Source organism: Entelurus aequoreus, linkage group LG03 (assembly GCF_033978785.1).
Source record: "Entelurus aequoreus isolate RoL-2023_Sb linkage group LG03, RoL_Eaeq_v1.1, whole genome shotgun sequence".
Taxonomy (NCBI): domain Eukaryota; kingdom Metazoa; phylum Chordata; class Actinopteri; order Syngnathiformes; family Syngnathidae; genus Entelurus; species Entelurus aequoreus.
The window spans coordinates 32218891-32238575 of record NC_084733.1 but is presented as its reverse complement, the minus strand read 5'-3'; the positions used below and the strand labels follow the sequence as shown (position 1 = coordinate 32238575).

The 19685-nt window shown below is 37.1% G+C and overlaps 1 protein-coding gene across 1 annotated transcript in view; it reads left to right on the top strand.

The window, feature by feature from the left end:
• The window catches only part of pkdccb (protein kinase domain containing, cytoplasmic b), a 42177-nt gene that overhangs the window by 3938 nt on the left and 18554 nt on the right, over positions 1-19685 (top strand). The window contains exons 2-5 of the mRNA XM_062040479.1: positions 2886-2999; positions 8997-9268; positions 9461-9540; positions 13945-14052. Coding sequence (XP_061896463.1) covers positions 2886-2999; positions 8997-9268; positions 9461-9540; positions 13945-14052 — 574 coding nt within the window. The remainder of the gene's footprint in view (positions 1-2885; positions 3000-8996; positions 9269-9460; positions 9541-13944; positions 14053-19685) is intronic.

Genomic DNA, 19685 nt, shown 5'->3' with positions numbered 1-19685 from the left:
TTTGTGGGGTCAATTAAACGCTCAAAATGGCCAGAAAAAGAGAACTTTCATCTGAAACTCGACAGAGTATTCTTGTTCTTAGAAATGAAGGCTATTCCACAAAATTGTTTGGGTGACCCCAAACTTTTGAACGGTAGTGTATATATATATATATATATATATATATATATATATATATATATACATATATATATATATATATATATATATATATATATATATATATATATATATATATATATATATATATATATATATATATATATATATATATATATATATATATATATATATATATATATATATATATGTATATGTGTGTGTGTGTGTGTGTGTGTATATATGTATATATAAATACATATAAAAAAATACATATGCACGCACAAGAATTTTTCACGAGAATTGTATGTGTTTATAATAAAATATAGTCATAGACAACAGTCACAAACTGACATAAATATAGAGAAAAGATGACAAATATGAACATATGACATTTCAATAATATAATAATAATTCATTTGATTTATAAGGGGCTTTTGTGGCCACATTGTACAAAACAAGAAAGACGTACAAATAAAAGAACTGCAAAATTACGTAAAACAGAAAATGAGAGTGCAAAAAAACAAAACAATTGACAAAGCTTACATTTCTTTGGCATTTGGTTATTAAAAAAATCATAGTGAAGTTTATAAGGAGTTATTTTTCCATTTGTCTGTAACCAATAGTCTTTCTTTTTGGCGTTCAGATAACCGTTAAAAAAAATATTAGCACACTTCCAAGCCAAGACAATCACTGGACTTTTGCATATTTCTAAAATGAATTTATTGAATAAATAGGAAATGTTTTCTTACTAAATTAAGTTAAACAAAAGTGAGCAAATATTGTGACAACCCTTTAAGGGCGCTATTAGGCCAAATGTTTTAAATCTGCTGTATAGAATACAAAATAGTGCCACAAAAAGAAAGAAATACATAAAACAGAGTGTGCAGGACAGTATTTTTCATCACATTTTGTGCAACTGTAATGACTAAAAAAGGGATTTAAATGCGCAAAAGTTATCAATTTGTTAACATAAATATCTTCCATTATTAGGTTAACTGTATATATATGGTATTTTTCAAATGTGGTGTACAGAATGAAAAATAGTATATAAGATGAAGAAAGTGTATATGCAAAACAGCATGGAACATTTTTTAACATATTTTGCACAACTTTAATGGCTAAAGGTGAGATTCAAAAGTTCCACAGAAACATGCATTAAGTTAACACAAAGCTCTATTTACAAAAACAGTGAAATATGTCTATTAAATAAAGTTGGTATGGTATGGTATTGAGCACTCTTCACAGACAACAAATGTTACATGAACATCTCATAATGTAAATAACAGATTAACACAGAAAGTCATGTTTGAACCGTGTAAAGTTGTCAAGAGAAGATTTTGCATGATTTGTTTCACAAAAGGTGGGATTAAAGTTAACTTTTTACAGTAAAATGCATAACAAACATACAGTGTATTAAGTTTTTGTATGAATTCATAAAGCAATTTTACAGAAAAGAGTCAAGCATTGATTTTAGATATCAATATGCAACATTTTTTGCTACTTTTGTGGCTTTGACCAAATCACTTTTTACCTTCAGGTGACCAATACTGTGCAAAAAATGCATTACATAACTACATGTCTTTTAAAGGAAATGTTTGACATAAGTATAATTATCATCAACAACTGTGTCACACTTAAAAAATGCCAAAAAGTTAACAGATCTTTTTTTTTTAACAAGTGTAATCGCACTTTTAAGCCAAACAATCATTGGACTTTTGTGTGTCATAACATTTAAGTGAGTGATTCTCAAAATGTGGTAAGTGCATCACTAGTGTTACGCCACATGATCACTTAATTAAATATTCAAACACAGTGTTACTGTTCAAAGTGTGTGTAAAGTTACATTGACCAAAAATATTAAATATACTTGGTAAATAAAACCTCTGCCTTGTTTTTAATAAATATTAAGGCCTACTATGCTACTGTGTTTTAATGTTGGTCATGATGGTTGTACTTGGAAAGCAAGTCTTTTCTGAGGTGGTAATTGGTGAAAAAGTTTAGGAACCACTGGTTTAAATAATATAATAATAATAATACTAAAAATTTATTGGATCTATAAGGGGCCTTATGAGCACATAAGGACAAAACTTGTGAAAGAGATCTTGATCTCAATGGGTTTCTTATCTGGTTAAATAAAGGTTGTAACAAGCAACAAGCACAAGTAAAAGGTTTGCAAAATGACATTAAAAAAAAGTCTAACAGAAAACAAGTGAGCTAAAAAAAAAAGGTAAATCCTATATTATTTATTTTGTGTTTTGTTATAAAAATCATAGTGACATGTTTGTGAAAACCATTTTTGATTCTTCATTCATTCTAACCAAAATTGTTCATTTTCAGTGCTTATCTTTCTTCATTCCTCATCTTCCTGGGACATTTTGCACAATTATATGACACTTTTTAGATGAGTTTAGTGTGGAAGAGGCCGGCCTCACAAATTCTCCAGCGTAAAAGGTGTAGAAATAGAAAGTTCTCCATATTGTTTGATTTTCACTTCTTGTATAAGTGCAATGTCCAGGTGTTGTGTCACATGTTCCCTTTGTCTCACACGAGATGGGAAAAAAAAAAAATCCCGGACCTTCTAATTAGATTCGTTGACCCCCTCCTGACCTTTTGGGTGCACTTTTTTTTTTCCGAAGCAGACAATGCGTCTCCTTTTTTTTTGAAAACACATAGCGCTAGCTGGCCAAACTGACGGCTTTCTCACATCACAAAGTGCTGCGTCATCATTTCATGTCATCACACCTCCCCTGAACCTAACGTAGTCTGGTGGTGCTGTCACGCAGTTCAAAGGTCACTGTGTTGGGGACGTGGCAGGGAGGGTGACGGTCATTCTGGAACAAGGGAGCCCCCTCCAGATGATCCAGCTGCTGCAGAGCCCCTGGGAGGACCGCTTCAGGGTAAGATCTGCATGCACTTCCATGCTTCTAATGCTTTCGTAACGCATGTGTGATGATGAGAGTGTGTGTCTGTGTGGGTGTGTGTGTGAGAGAGTGAGAGGCGCGAGGCGGAACTGTGAAACCTTAGGAGGTCTGACATCTGTGCCTCGGTGTATTTGATCAGGCCAGGGTCGGAATGGAGATGGGACCGAGAGTTAATTCACTGCAGGCTAGGAATGTCATCTTAGCATATATACGCGCACACACACACACACACACACACACACACACACACATGCTTTTAGCTCAACCCCCATCGCAGGTAGGCTCATGCACAGTGGGAGTCAACAGAGGCCCAATTGACACCGCAGGGATCCAAGTGTGCTTTGAAATTATAGAAGAGAGTGGGAAAAAAAACCCATTAACTCAGATGTTGGCAACAAAAATAAGTCAAAACATGAAAATGTGTCAAATCAGCATCATTTGGGCAGTCGGTTACAACACACGTGTTCCAACTCCTGAATTTGTATCTGGCCCCGCATGGCCAACTTCAGCAAATAAGGACCCAAACTTTTTGCTGCAGGGCGATTCGACTAAATTGTTTTGGGGCCCACATTTCCAGAACGCTAAGGACCGGTGGGCCGGACTTCTCCCTTCACTATTGTTCTTATTTTGTATATTCTGGAGAACCAGCGCCCAAAGTGAATAGCCCAAATGATGAAAAAGAGAGAGGACCCGTGGAAGAACCTTTTTTTTTAGAATCGCAATAAACAGAGCAATTGAGAGGAGACACAAACATGACACAGAACAATCTAAAAGTAGTCAAACAAAAATGAATATTATCAACAACAGTATCAATATTAGTAACAATTTCAACATAGCAGTGATTAAAAATCCCTCATTGACAATATCATTAATAAAAAAAATAAAAAATGAACAATAGTGTCACACACTTGCATCGCATCTCATAAACTTGACAACACATTGTGTCCAATATTTTCCACAAAGATATAATAAGTCATATTTTTGGTTCATTTAATAGTTAAAACAAATTTAAATAATGGATCCCATATTCTAATATATGACTCATTATTATCTAAACTAAATGCAGTTTTTTCTACTGATATCATCTCCATAGCTTGTGTATACCAGTCAGAATGTGTTGTAGTAGTAGAACTTTGAGGATCACCACTAGTAGTGAAAACTTTGAATGAATGACACGTTTTGCATGCCGCCCAAGCCGGAAGTGAATCTCCACCAGCTGCAACAGCGGCGATGTACTAACTAACTAACTAACTAGCCAACTAACTAACTAACTAACTAACTCAACAACTTATGGTGGCAGAGTTGCACAATGTAAACTTTTATTGGACTTGACCTGCTTGTATTTGTCACTAGCTGGTGTAGTTTTACTTTTGAGCGGTCAGCTCATATTTTCTTCTAAAAATAATCATTTTATGTACCATATTTTCCGGACCATAGGGCGCACCGGATTATAAGGCGCACTGCCGATGAATGGTCTATTTTTGATCTTTTTTTCATATATAAGGCGCACCGGATTATAGGGCACATTAAAGGAGTCATATTATTAGTATTTATTTCACTTCCTTGTGGTCTACAGAACATGTAATGGTGGTTCTTTGGTCAAAATGTTGCATAGATTATGTTTTACAGATCATCTTCAAGCCGCTTTTCTGACAGTCGCTTTGTTTTGTGGGCGGTCTTATTTACGTGGCTCACCTTCGGCAGCGTCTTCTCCCCGTCATCTTTGTTGTAGCGGTGTAGCGTGCAAGGACGGGAGTGGAAGAAGTGTCAAAAGATGGAGCTAACTGTTTTAATGACATTCAAACTTTACTTCAATCAATAACGGAGCAGCATCTCCTCATCCGGAAACAACAACAAGGCCGGAAATGTGTCCCGTGAAAAAACGTCCGACCGGAACTCTCTAATGACTAAAATTCCTCGGGTGAATAATGTAAACTCACTACACCGGTATGTTTTAGCGCTTTCATGGCGAGTTTACTGACAGATATAAGTAAGAACTTTACACTACTTTATATTAGAAATGGCAACAGCGGAGGATGAATGTCCCGAAACAAGAAGATAGAGAAAAAGAAGAAGCTTATCCACTACGGTGTCGGCACGGACTACAAAGGCGGACTCGCACAATTTTACAGGATTTATGCACATCCCAAATACAGATCAGAAGGTAAGAAAAGTTGCTTTTGAATAATATTGCGAAACAAAACGTCAGATAATGTCTTACCTTATACACACACCATAATAATACTCGTATGTGTAAGCACAGTACAATCCATCAAGTAGTGCGGCTTCATAGCTTACCAAAGTCGTACTAAAACATTTTGATAGATTTTTGAGCGCCGTATGTAATATTCTATATTTTCAATGGAACATTTAAAATGTTGGTGTTGTTTACTTGAGTCATATTGCCATCATAGTGCAGTATACACGTATCTCTTTTGTTTGACACTTATCATTACACCATATACCAAATAAAATTGCTTCGAGCTCGGTAAGCAAAACCAGAATTATTCCGTTCATTAGGTTATAAGCCGCACTGTCCAGTTTTGAGGAGAAAAAAACATATTTTAAGTGCGCCTTATAGTCCGGAAAATACGGTAATATTTTGTTTATTTCTACAGTAGAATATTATCTTTTTATCATTTTATTGGCTATTTAAAAAAAACACTGACTATATTTTCTAGAAATGCACATATCCTTCACATCAGTGTTAAAAAAGTTCATCTGACACAAGTGGAGTGTAAAAAAAAATGCATGTCCACATAAAAACACATTGACTGGCTGTCATGTACATTATTTCCAAGCTAGAAAATGCAACCCAGCTCATTTAGACTGTCAATTAATCCTGTTTGGGTTACAAGATGACGTTTGGCTTGCAGAAAGGGACAAGCGGTAGAAAATAGATGGATGGAAGCTAGAGTGATTTAAATCTCCATTGTCTGCATCATGTAAAGTTTATTTTTTCCAACTCGCCAACTACTGGCCTGGCATGCATGTTACAGCACTGGTTTTTGAAGGTCTAAAAAAAATGTTTTTCGTCATGTCTCAGCTAAATAGCAGCTAAAAAAAAGTGCTCAGCTAAAGTACATGTGTGAGGTCTACAGTAATCCAGGAGTGTCTGGTTTCACGGACCCTGTTTTTACTGTGCCAGTGACGTCTAAAGAGCTTTACCTAACACTGGCTGCAGTATGCTTGTTCACTACTGTCACACACACACGCACACACATGCACACACGCACACACGCACACACACACACTCACGCACGCACGCACGCACGCACACACACACACATTTCATGCTCTGTCAGCTGATGCCTTCATTCTTGCTGTCTGTAGCTTGAGGGAAAGGGAATGTTTTAGAGAAAGAACAGTTTTATGTTGACAATAACAACGTTTGAGTGTATAAAACGTTACTAACTTGGCTAATCTACTGGTGCAAGTAGTTTGTCGTCCAGTTTTCCTAGCAACCAGCATTTGTATTACCAGACAAATTGCTCCATTTCTAACTACACCAGTAGTAGTTTGAAGCATCATTGTATTGGACCATTTATTTTCTTGTATTTGTTAGTTAATTGAATTGTTGAGGAAAAACAAAAATACTGGAGATTTTTTGAGGATAATGAAAAATATTTTGGTTTCTAAGAATTTAATTTAAAAATAATTGTAAGAATTTATTTAGATTTGGCGCTACCTGTAACAAATGAAACCATATCTGGTCTGTCAGAGAATAAGACGACTGAACTGGAGGGATTGGTGTTGCCAACTCAGCAACTTTAATGTAGCAAATATTCAGAACCCTGTAGATCAGTCTTTCTTAACCATATGGCCAACAAAAGATAGGTTTCTCAGCAAGTAAGAGCCACAGCGATACTCAGTTGTAATACACTTTTCCACTACTTGTGGCCGTAATGCGTCAGTCTGTTTTAGTTAGCATTTTAGTTAAGTTTTAGTTTGGAGATTTTATTTCATTTGCACCTTAATTTTATTGACAGTTTATCTAATAATAATAATAATAATACATTTTACTTATAAGGTGCCTTTCTGTAACCTGACTATCGCCAGACCCTTGTAGTTCGCTGAGCTCCACACAAGGATCTGGGATCGAGGGCAATGCAATTTCCTTCAAGATAGCAAAAAATAATGAACAAATCAGGATCACCGGGCGGGATTTCATAGATGTGATGTAGCGCCGAAGCGACTGTTTGATTCAAACAACAATGGCGGCACGCAGCGAGGAGTCGCGTGCTGACATTGGTTCTGCTATTGCAACTGTTTTGTCATATCTATCGAATATTAATTATTTAAAAGATGAACACAGAACGGTTTTGAAGGCATTTATTAACTTTTCACTCTGTCATTATCCAATATGTCTGCTGTTCTGTTTTGGATTTCCCAGCGTCGCTCTCATCAGCGTCACGGTTTGATTTCGATGTGAGTGGTTGAAGTAGCACGTCATTCAAGATAACGGACAAGTGGTTTATCCAATCAAATACAATATTTTTTTTTTTACAAGGCCCCGCCTTCTGAAATGCATCTCCTATTGAGAAGTCCCAGATCCTTGTGTCCCAGATCTGGCGAGAGTCAGGTTAGCCTTTCCGGACAACGTACAAAATCAAAACAGTAAAATCAATTGGATAAAAACAACAAAAACAACAAAGATCGATAAGATTTACAATGGATAAGCAGTCAGGCTGTATCGATCCGTTGTGGTGAAGAAGGAGCTGAGCCGGAAGGCAACGCTCTCAATTTACCGGTCGATCTACGTTCCCATCCTCACCTATGGTCATGAGCTTTGGGTTATGACCGAAAGGACAAGATCACGGGTACAAGCGGCCGAAATGAGTTTCCTCCGCCGGGTGGCGGGGCTCTCCCTTAGAGATAGGGTGAGAAGCTCTGCCATCCGGGAGGAGCTCAAAGTAAAGCCGCTGCTCCTCCACATCGAGAGGAGCCAGATGAAGTGATTCGGGCATCTGGTCAGGATGCCACCCGAACGCCTCCCTAGGGAGGAGTTTAGGGCACGTCCGACCGGTAGGAGGCCACGGGGAAGACCCAGGACACGTTGGGAAGACTACGTCTCCCGGCTGGCCTGGAAACGCCTCGGGATCCCCCGGGAAGAGCTGGACGAAGTGGCTGGGGAGAGGAAAGTCTGGGCTTCCCTGCTTAGGCTGCTGCCCCCGCGACCCGACCTCGGACAAGCGGAAGAAGATGGATGGATGGAAGCAGTCAGGAATAAGTGTGTTTGGAGTCTTGATTTAAAGAGGGATATTGAGTCTATGTTACGAAGGTCTGGTGATAATGAGTTAAGAAACATTATGTATGTATTTTTATTATGAATTTAGTTAGAATTCATTTATTTTAGCACTGCTTAATAGTATTTATTTTTCATTTTATTTGCAGTTTATTTATGATCGATATTTTTCTTGTTCTTATTATTATGAAATATTCTTTTAATAAACATTGATTGATTGATTGATTGAGTTATCGTTGACAAAGTCAGGGCGTTGGTTTCTGGAAACAGGTAGGCTTCAAGGGCAAAACCAAAATGATTTAAATAGGAGCCAATAGTAGCTTTTGTTTAGGTATTGTGCACAAGCTACTTTGTATGTTAAAAAATTGCATGTAGCAATCAGTACCACCAATTATCTGATTTACAACAATACTAGCTCATTTGAAATGTAATAAGAAAAGCTTTATAACTTGTTAATTTTAGTTACTTGCTATAAAACATTTTCACTTCTATAATCTACAGTCAAAATCAAATCTAGATTTAAAGGCCAAGAATGTTGTATGGGATGGGACATCCATAGTTTAGATTGTTGACGCTGATCTTTTTGCTTATCAATATTTTACTGTAAATTTTGATTCTAACAATACAGGACCTATTTTTAGCGAACATCCTTGACCAATTGCTTTTCAATCAATAAAACAGCAGGCTGATTCATGGCAGCATCACAAGTCTCCCTCCCATCCCTCCAGGTGTGTCTGGACCTGGTCCGCCTCCTGCACTTCCTGGCACGGTCTCCTCTGGGCTCCGTGGCTCTGCTGGACTTTCAGCCTCGCCAGTTCGTGATGGTGTCGGGCGAGCTTAAGCTCACCGATCTGGATGACGCCAGCGTGGCGGAAACATCCTGCCGGACGGACGCCGACTGCTCCCTTCGGTTTCCGCACCGAAATTTCACCCTGAGCTGCTCGCCCGGCGGACTGTGTGAGGGCTTGAACGAGAAGATGAACATTTACAACGCCTACAGGTAAAGACGATGCTCGTGTGTGTTTAACAAAATGAGAGGTTTTCAGGGGTTGAATAAATTAGTAGCTTGGGGCCAAAAGCGAGTCTTGTCGCCTTTGAACCGCCTTCACAGTGTCGACAGCTTTATGGTTTGTTTTAACACCGCCTTTATCGTTCCATGATGGATCTTTCTGTGTTCTCTGCATGGCTCCAGGTATTTCTTCACCTACCTGCTGCCTCACCAAGCCCCGCCCGGTCTCGCACACCTGGTAGATCGCATCATGAACGCCACAGGTGAGGAAAATCAGAGAAGAGATCAGAGCGAAGCGGACCAATGTGTTGTAGTCGTGTAATGACTCGCCCTGCCTGGTAACGCTTGGTTTCATACGCTGACATGGAACAAGATAATAAATACCACCTGTCATCAACACACTGTGTGTGTGTGTGTGTGACACACACCTCTGGTAATTGTTAGGATTCTATTTAGGGATACATTGAAGTCATAATAGATTTAGATTTTTCACTACGTTTACTCCAAGTTTTGATCTCAACATGGTCCAAAAATCTCTTTCAAACCAGAACTTATAATTGGAAACTAATTGTGTTTGGTATGGCGGGTGGGATGCATGGCGGTTATCAAAAACCATGCATTTCTAGTTGGGCCGTTCCTCCCAATACGTAGATGACGCGTTGTGCGTAGGGCCCCGCGATAATGAATGACACGGCGCTCCATGTGAAATTTTATTGCAAACATATTTCCAGCCCTTTCCTGCTCCATCATTGATCAAAACAATAATGGCAAATTTACCCAGATACAATGTTAGTGCTGCGCTGGTGAGCAGGCGTACTGATGTGCCAGAGATAGATGCAACCTTATGTTTTGATTACTCTAAAGCAGGGGTCGGCAACCCAAAATGTTGAAACAGCCATATTGGACCAAAAATACAAAAAAAATCTGTCTGGAGCCGCAAAAAATGGAAAGCCTTACATAAGTGTTATAATGAAGACAACACATGATATAAGTGTCTATATTAGCTACATTAGCCTACTATCAATATGACTATGTGTCGTAGGCTGACGCAAATCTTTGTTGACAGAAATGTTGAAATGTAATATTTATTCTACACATTTTTTCAACATTGGAAAACTACTAAAACGGAGGCTTTTCGTGGGTGTGATACCTCCTGGAAATTACTGGCTTAGAATGGCCAAAGGTAAAGATGTGTGTGTTCAAGTTGAAGGAAACGGAAACGGCAAATAAAATGAGCTCAAATGTACCTACAAACAACGCATTATGATGCAATATGCACATACAGCTAGCATAAATAGCATGTTAGCATCGATTGATAACATCAACAAAGCTCACCTTTGTGCATTCACGCACAGCATAAAACGTTTGGTGGACAAAATGAGACAAAGAAGGAGTGGCATAAAACGCGTCTTTCTGTGGCAGCATCAAGGGAAGTTGTACATGTAAACAAACTACGGTGCGTTCAAGGACATCCAAAATGAGTATGACAAAATGGCGCGCGCCAAATACTCTCATCAGTAAAGCATGCTTAATATAAACAGTGAGCTTTCTTTTTGTGTCATGTTTGTCCTCCAACAGAAACCATATTAAAACAAAATATATATTTTTTTCCTCATCCTTTTCCATTTTCATACATTTTTAAAAAAGCTCCAGGGAGCCACTAGGGTGGCGCTAAAGAGCCGCATGTGGCTCGAGAGCCGCGCATTGCTGACCCACGCTCTAATGTGTGTATTTTGCACAAAAAAGATTCATTATTGAGCTATTTATTTCACATGAATTTGTTTTAGTACAAAAACACATGAAATTCAAGTCTGATTTTAAAAAGCATAAAAATAATTCCATACAAATATAAACAATGTGAATTAAATTTGTAATAGCGGGACTTCAAAATAAAATTCTGTTTGGGCACCAATTTAGCCTTGATTTCCAGAGTTTGTCCTACATCACAAACCACTTTGACTACATTTCTTTTAATTGTAGACAAAATAATCAACAGTCCTATGCTACAGTTTTCCCTCGTTTATTGCTGTTAATTAGTTCCAGACATGACCACGATTAATTCATTTCCGCTAAATTGTTTCAAAACTATGGCAACTGTTTACGACCCCCTGAATACGTTTTTGAACATAACGAAGGCCCACTAGACATTAAATAACACCCTTTAGTCGCCTTTACACCCTTTTAATCCAATATCGTAATGCCGCTGAGGCTGAGCCAATCAGTGGCCATGATACTGAACAGCAAGCTCTGATTGGTTTGGTCTCCTTTTGAGGCCAATACTACTGTAATATTGATATTTTTAGTTTATCTAGCCATTTTACGGCTTGAAAATAGTTGAATATGCTATAACAAAATGTGGCGAAGATGCAATATTTGAGGCATGATGTGCCGAGGGACAACTGTAGATTGTTATTTTGTAGTCAAATACATTTTCGATAGTGGAACCTTCTGTTGCATAATCACTTTACTAAACAACAAAGTAGTCTCCTGTCAACAGCGCCTCTTCTGGTTCTAGATGAGTACTGCACGGAATCATGAGATATTTTTTTTGATGACAAAGTCCTAATTAAGGCGCTGTTTAAAAACATTTGCACAGACACCTGGAGGGCGCTAACATTCCAATGTATTTTACACAGTATATCCCGCCCTCTTACGTCTTCTCGTACGTAATTGTGTAACTACGTAAGTATGTAACACATGCACGCACGTTAGCTTTGGGTGTTGTTAGCTAATGATTGCGGATTGGAAAGTTAGTGTTTGCTGTCATTGAATGTTCTAACAATGTGACTGCAAATTAGTCGTTGCTTCTCTTGGACTGCTTTTGTATGTGTGCACGCGCTCTCTGCGTGTCCGTGTTGACAAAACAAGGTGAGCGACCGCCGTAAATACCAATTATTTTATTTGGCCGGTAAAATTATTTGGTAACACTTTAGTATGGGGAATATATTCACCATTAATTAGTTGCTTATTAAAGTAACATAGACTTAATTCAGAGTTATTTGGACTAAAGATGTCCGATAATATCGGACTGCCGATATTATCGGCCGATAAATGCTTTAAAATGTAATATCGGAAATGATCGGTATCGGTTTCAAAATGATCAGTATCGGTTTCAAAAAGTAACATTTATGACTTTTTAAAACGCCGCTGTGTACACGGACGTAGGGCGAAGTACAGAGCGCCAATAAACCTTAAAGGCACTGCCTTTGCGTGCCGGCCCAGTCACATAATATCTACGGCTTTTCACACACAAGTGAATGCAAGGCATTCTTGGTCAACAGCCATACAGGTCACACTGAGGGTGCCGTATAAACAACTTTAACACTGTTACAAATATGCGCCACACTGTGAAACCACACCAAACAAGAATGACAAACACATTTCGGAAGAACATCCGCACCGTAACACAACGTAAACACAGCAGAACAAATACCCAGAACCCCCTGCCAGTACTAACTCTCAACCCCAACCCCGCCCACCTCAACCTCCCTCAACCTCCTCATGCTCTCTCAGGCAGAGCATGTCCCAAATTCCAAGCTGCTGTTTTGAGGCATGTTAAAAAAAAATTATGCACTTTGTGACTTCAATAATAAATATGGCAGTGCCATGTTGGCATTTTTTTCCATAACTTGAGTTGATTTATTTTGGAAAACCCTCGTTACATTGTTTAATGCATCCAGCGGGGCATCACAACAAAATTGGGCATAATAATGTGTTAATTCCACGACTGTATATATCGATATCGGTTGATATCGGAATCGGTAATTAAGAGTTGGACAATATCGGAATATTGGACATCGGCAAAAAAGCCATTATCGGACATCTCTAATTTGGACACTAGGGGAACATATAAGGGTTAGGATTAGGGTTACTAATAAGCAATAATTCTGAGGTTATTGAGGGAAGACTCTTAGTTAATGGCTTACTGGTTGTATAATAAGGCCATGCAGAATAAGGCAATAATAACTACTTAATAATGACTAATTAAGAGCCAATATGTTACTAATTTGCATGTTAATAAGCAACTAATTAATAGTGAATATGTGTTCCCCCATACTAAAGTGTTACCGAATTTTTATTACCTAAACTTTGCAATTGTGAAAAATATAATTGTCAAACAGATGTGTTCTGTTAAAGCACTAATGGTAACATAAGCGAGACAACGGTGTTCTTGTTACATGTTTTGCTTTGAAAAATGTAACGTTGAGGAAGTTGCAAACAGTCCTTTTAATTTTTTATTTTGTTGACTTTTCAACTTTGATGACACTACAGTATAGTGTGCATCATCTCCAACTTCACACACGTTGGTCATCTACAAGCATGCATGTTTCCAAGTTAATCAATAAGATAGCATAAATGCATTAGTTCCCTAAATCACGTTGCATTATTTAATGCGTCCGACTTCCAAAAGGTTTCCAAAGACCCTCCTGCCTTCCCCCCTCGTCTGTCTGTGACCTCTGACCTCACAAATGCTTTTCTGGATGAATGGAGCAAAACATTTCACACAGAGACACATTCCAGATTGTTGTCCACTGCCTTGGCCATCCAGGAGAAATGAGTTTCCTCCATGTTCCTTTGCTGATCAGCGTGTCCACACAGCGCATGATGAAGACATCTTTTTTTTTTTTTTTTTTTTGACTGAATGCGTTGTTGTACTTTGTGTGCAGGCGAGCTGAACGCCGGCATCAACGAGACGCTGGAGGCTTTTGAACTCATCCTGCACCTCTACCAGTCTGGCCTGCACCTGGACAACGTGCCTCCATCTTTACTCGCAAGTAAGCATTTACGGAATGAACAGCAGGCCCTCTGGTGACCTTTTACACACGCACACACACACACACGCAAGCACGCGCACACACACATGCACACTCTTGTATTTGTTACCATCTTGAGACCTCTGAAAAATGCCTACCTCTTTAGGACCACCCTTTCTAGATATATAAAGATTTGTATTTACAACATGAATAATATATACATACTATGCAAATACAAAAAGTAAGCTATTAGTAAATGTATTTATTTTTTGAATTTTTTGTTTGTAATTGGTTGTTAATCTTCATTATTTACTTCAAGTTATTACAGTATGTCTCTATATACATATTTTTTTATTTTTTTAAATACCTTTTTGGCCAAAGGGGGCGTATTTCAATTTCTTACAAACATTTTTGTATTTGTTACCTTCTTGAAACCTCCGAAAAAAATGCATTTTTGTATTTGTTACCTTCTTGAGACCTCTGAAAAATGCCTACCTCTTTAGGACCACCCTTTCTAGATATATAAATATTTGTATTTACAACATTAATAATATATACAAACTATGAAAATATAAAAAAGGTAAGCTTTTAGTTAAATATATTTTTTGCTGAATTTTTTGCTTGTAATTGTTTTTTAATCTTTATTATTTACTTCAAGTTGTTACAGTATGTCTCTATATACATATTTGTTATTTTTTTAATTAATTTTTGGCCAAACGGGGGCTCATTTCAATTTCTTACACGCATTTTTTGTATTTGTTACCTTCTTGAGACCTCCGAAAAAGGCCTACCTCTTTAAGATTTCCCTATGTAGATATATAAAGATTTGTATTTACAACATTAATAATATATACATACTATGCAAATATAAAAAAGGTAAGCTTATTGTCAATTTGTTGTTGTTGTTGTTTGTAATTGGTTTAATCTTCATTATTTACGTCAAGTTATTACAGTATGTCTCTATATACATATTTATTTATTTTTTAAATACATTTTGGCCAAAGGGGGTGCATTTCAATTTCTTACACACATTTTTGTATTTGTTACCTTCTTGAGACCTCCGAAAAACGCCTACCTCTTTATCACCACCCTTTCTAAATATATAAAGATTCGTATTTACAACATTAATAATATATACAAAGTATGCAAATATAAAAAAGTAAGCTTTTAGTAAATTATATTTTTTAATTTATTTTATTTTTTAAAATTGTTTTTTAATCTTTATTATTTACTTCAAGTTATAACAGTATGTCTCCTATATACATATTTATTTATTTTAATTAATATGGCCAAAGGGGGCGCATTTCAATTTCTTACACACATTTTTGTATTTGTTACCTTCTTGAGACCTCCGAAAAATGCCTACCTCTTTAGGACCACCCTTTCTAAACATATAAAGATTTGTATTTACAACATTAATAATATATACAAACTATGCAAATATTAAACAAAGTAAGCTTTTAGTAAATTATATATTTTTTTGAATTTATTTTTTGTAATTGTTTTTTAATCTTTATTATTTACTTCAAGTTATAACAGTATGTCTCTGTATACATATTTATTTATTTTAATTAATATTGGCCAAAGGGGGCGCATTTCAATTTCTTACACACATTTTTGTATTTGTTACCTTCTTGAGACCTCCGAAAAATGCCTACCTCTTTAGGACCACCCTTTCTAGATATATAAAGATTCATATTTACAACATTAATAATATATACATACTATGCAAATATAAATATATTTAGTAAAATTTTTTTGGTTGAATTTTTTATTTGTAATTAGTTTTTAATCTTCATTATTTACTTCAAGTTATTACAGTATCTCTCTCTCTCTCTCTCTCTCTCTCTCTCTCTCTCTCTCTCTCTCTCTCTCTCTCTCTCTCTCTCTCTCTCTCTCTCTCTCTCTTTATAAATATATCTATATATATATATATATAGAGGCTCCAGCATCCCCCGCGACCCCGAACGGGACAAGCGGTAGAAAATGGATGGATGGATATATTTATTAATAAATGTTTTTTTTTTTTAAAATTCATTTTGGCCAAAAGGGCCGCATTTCAATTTCTTACGCACACTTGTTATTACATATGTTGGCCAGAGGGGGAGCACTTTTAAAACCGACACACAGTCAACTTTTTGGGACCACCCTTATTTTTGATAGATTTCACCACCAGGGGTGCAAATGAGACATTCTCTATCAGATGCAATAGTTTTCCGTATTGGGACCATGATTTCGGTCCTAACTTGTTCACCGGTCCTCATATGGAAGCTACTTTTCCTTGTTGATGTCTCAAGAAGGGCAGAAATACAAGAACACCCACACCCACACCCACACACACACACACACACACACACACACACACACACACACACACACACACACACACACACACACACACACACACACACACACACACACACACACACACACACACACACACACAATGCTTGTCCTTCTCTCAGCTGATGGAGGACAGGCTACACTTCATTTTGTTTCTGTAAAAGAAATCAAGTCTGGGAGCGTGTGTGTGTGTGTGTGTGAGTGTGTAGTTTGGGGGTTGAAAGGGTCTCTCGCTCGAGCTGTTTTGACAGGTTATTAGGCGGCTGGAATGAGAGGACAAAACCAACAAAGTGGGATTAATCCTGCGTGTCTCCACCTCAAAGTCTGTGTTTAAAAACAACAACTTTAATACATGGCACGATAGAGATTTTGAAATATAGATAACTACTCTTTTTTTTTTAACCATATATAGTCTTTCTGTAAACGTTTAAAGTCCTGACTATCCCGCGACCATACCCCGCCCCCCACCCCCGCCCCCCTCCTCCCTCCCTCCCTCTTTCCATCCGTCTACACTCCATGAAATATTAATAACAGAAAAGACCGGGCTGCGTTCCCGTGGCGAGAGATTTTCCGTCCCCCCAGATGCCGGACTGTTGACATAGCAGCTCTTTGTGAATTTAATCGCAGATTGAGGAGGAAGAGGCCGCGGGCGCCCAAGCTAACACCAGCAGGGAATGTTTTCGCTTGGCCAGGAGGTGCCACAAACTCTGCAAGGTTGATTGTGTGCGAGATAAGAGCAGCTGGAAAATGTGTAGATATTATTTCACATGTTTGAGGGGGGCTTAATGTGTGGGTTGGCTTTTATTTCGTGTGGAATAAGGAGAGCGGGGAGAATGCAGGTTGAGTCCATGCATGGGTAAGGTAAGAAGGTGGCAAGTAGTCACATGACCGACTGAGCCCCCAGCTGGCTGCACTGATTTAACACTAATCTGATATTTCTTTGTTGCTTCTTCTTCAAAATGACATTTGGGAAAAAAAGACATCTACAGTGGAACCTCGATTTACGAACTGAATTAGTTCTTGAACATGATTCGTAAACCGAAAAGTTTGTCTAGTGAATTGGAGTTCCCCATAAGAATCAATGTAAAACATGAATAAAAATGAATAACTGGTTATAGTCTCGACAAAAGTCCCCTTTTCAGTAAAACAATACAAAACTGCAAGCTTTGAAGACACTGTAATGTATCTATAGCAGGGGTGTCAAACTAATTTTAGATCGGGGGCCACATGGAGAAAAATGTACTCCCAAGTGGGCCGGACTGGTAAAATCACCGCACGATAACTTAAAAATAAAGACAACTTCAGATTTTTTTCTTTGTTTAAAAATATAACATTCCTTAAAATGTAAAAATCATGTTGTTTTTTTTAGACTTACATGTTAAACATTTATTTGTCGTTATTTACATTTTCTGAATAACTTATGTGATAATGTTCATCAGTCAACTCATTGGGGTTAATTTTCAATCTATCAAGATAAAAAAAATTGTATCCAAATCAAATTACAGGATGTTATTTATGTAGTTTGATCATTTTCCTTGACTGATGTACTAACATCATGTGGTTTATTTTGTACATATGTAGCATTATCTACAAAGATACAAAGAATTGCTATTGTGACATCCAGTGGACACATTTAGAACAGCAGTTTCATTCATTCAATCATTTCAGGTACATTTTTATACTTAGCAAACTCATCCCGCGGCCCAGATAAATCCTGTTCACGGGCCTGATTCGGCCCTCGGGCCGTACGTTTGACACCCCTGATCTATACAGTGGAACCTTGATCCTCAAAGGCCTTTATTTGCGTCCTTTTTGGTTTCTGAACATTTACATCGCGCCAGATATGCCTCTATGTGCAGACTATATCTCAGTCTACGAACATCAATTTATTCATTTATTCATTCTGTGTGCTGCTGGAAGCCCTACAGGGGCTGCTATTTTTGATGGAAGAGCTTTGAGCCTACCAGCACTTCTGACGAGTACCTTGAGCCTGTCAGAGCTGTGTATTATTATCATTATCATTATATAATTTTAGCAATAATACTAATTAGCAATATTGTTATAGTTTTCAATAATAATAATTTTATTGTGCAAATAATTATGATGCCTCTATATTAGATTTGCAGTGGTCTTTGGGCAACCTCAGGATTCGATTTGATTCCAATTCTTGGGGTGACAATTTGATTTCAAATTTATTCTCTATCAACACTATTTTTGTAGAACATTATTTAGTATATCATTTGTAATAAAACCTTTTCAAAACCAGTTACAAAAGCTCCTCTTGGCTGCTGATGTATGCCTTATAGTGTTGACCTAAAAAATGCCTTTTTAAAAATTTATTTTTAAACTTTGATTTACAGAAAGTTAATCCATTTAATAATAAAAATAACTCTAACACTATCCCACCTTTACAAAACTTAGGATAGAAATTTACAAAGCAATAGAGAAGCACAATACCTAATAAATACAATAAAAAAAAAAAAGGAAATCCCACATTTACACGTCAAATAGTATGTCTTGTCTCATTTAAATCAACTAAATCTATTAATAATGTTCAGTTTTGACGCTGACACTGTCAAACAGGCATTAATCCGTCAATATGTTTATAATTGTGGTTGTTGTTTGCAGCGTTGTGCAAAGGCAATTTATTTGGTTATATGCATGAAACACCTTTCATTTTGGTCTAGTATAATATTAAACATAACTACAGTAGTGTCAATCAAAACTGAGTATTATTATAAACTAGATTAAGCAATTCCTGAAGGAATTGCGTGTGAATGCTCCAATGCTGAAGTTGAACTGAAATGCTGACAGAATGTAGTATGAATGTGAGAATAGTTTGAATGTTGGAATGGTTTGAATGTTGAATGGAAGTTTAAAAAATTGACAATTCATTTTGAATGAGGAAAATGTCCCTGAAAACTGGGAATTCTCGGAAATCCGGGAATTTTTTTTTTTATTGTTGAAAGAGAGCACACAATTTTGAACAGGCTAAATATTTTGAAGTTTGAACGGTTTGAATCGGATAAAAAATGTGGGAGTAGTGGAACTTTGAAAAATGCCCCAGTCTTTTCAATGGGAATTTCATGGAAATTTGGGAATTTTGGGAAATGCGGGAATTTTTGGGAAAATGTTTAATGACTTGAATGTTCTGAATGAGTTGAAATGGTAGGTGTTGTATTACGGAATTCCTGGAATTTCTGGAAAACCGAGAATTTTTCCAGGGGGGGTTGGGGGCGTGGTTATTTACCGCTAGAATTCACCAACTCGAGTATTTCATATATATTTCATATATATGTATATATATATAT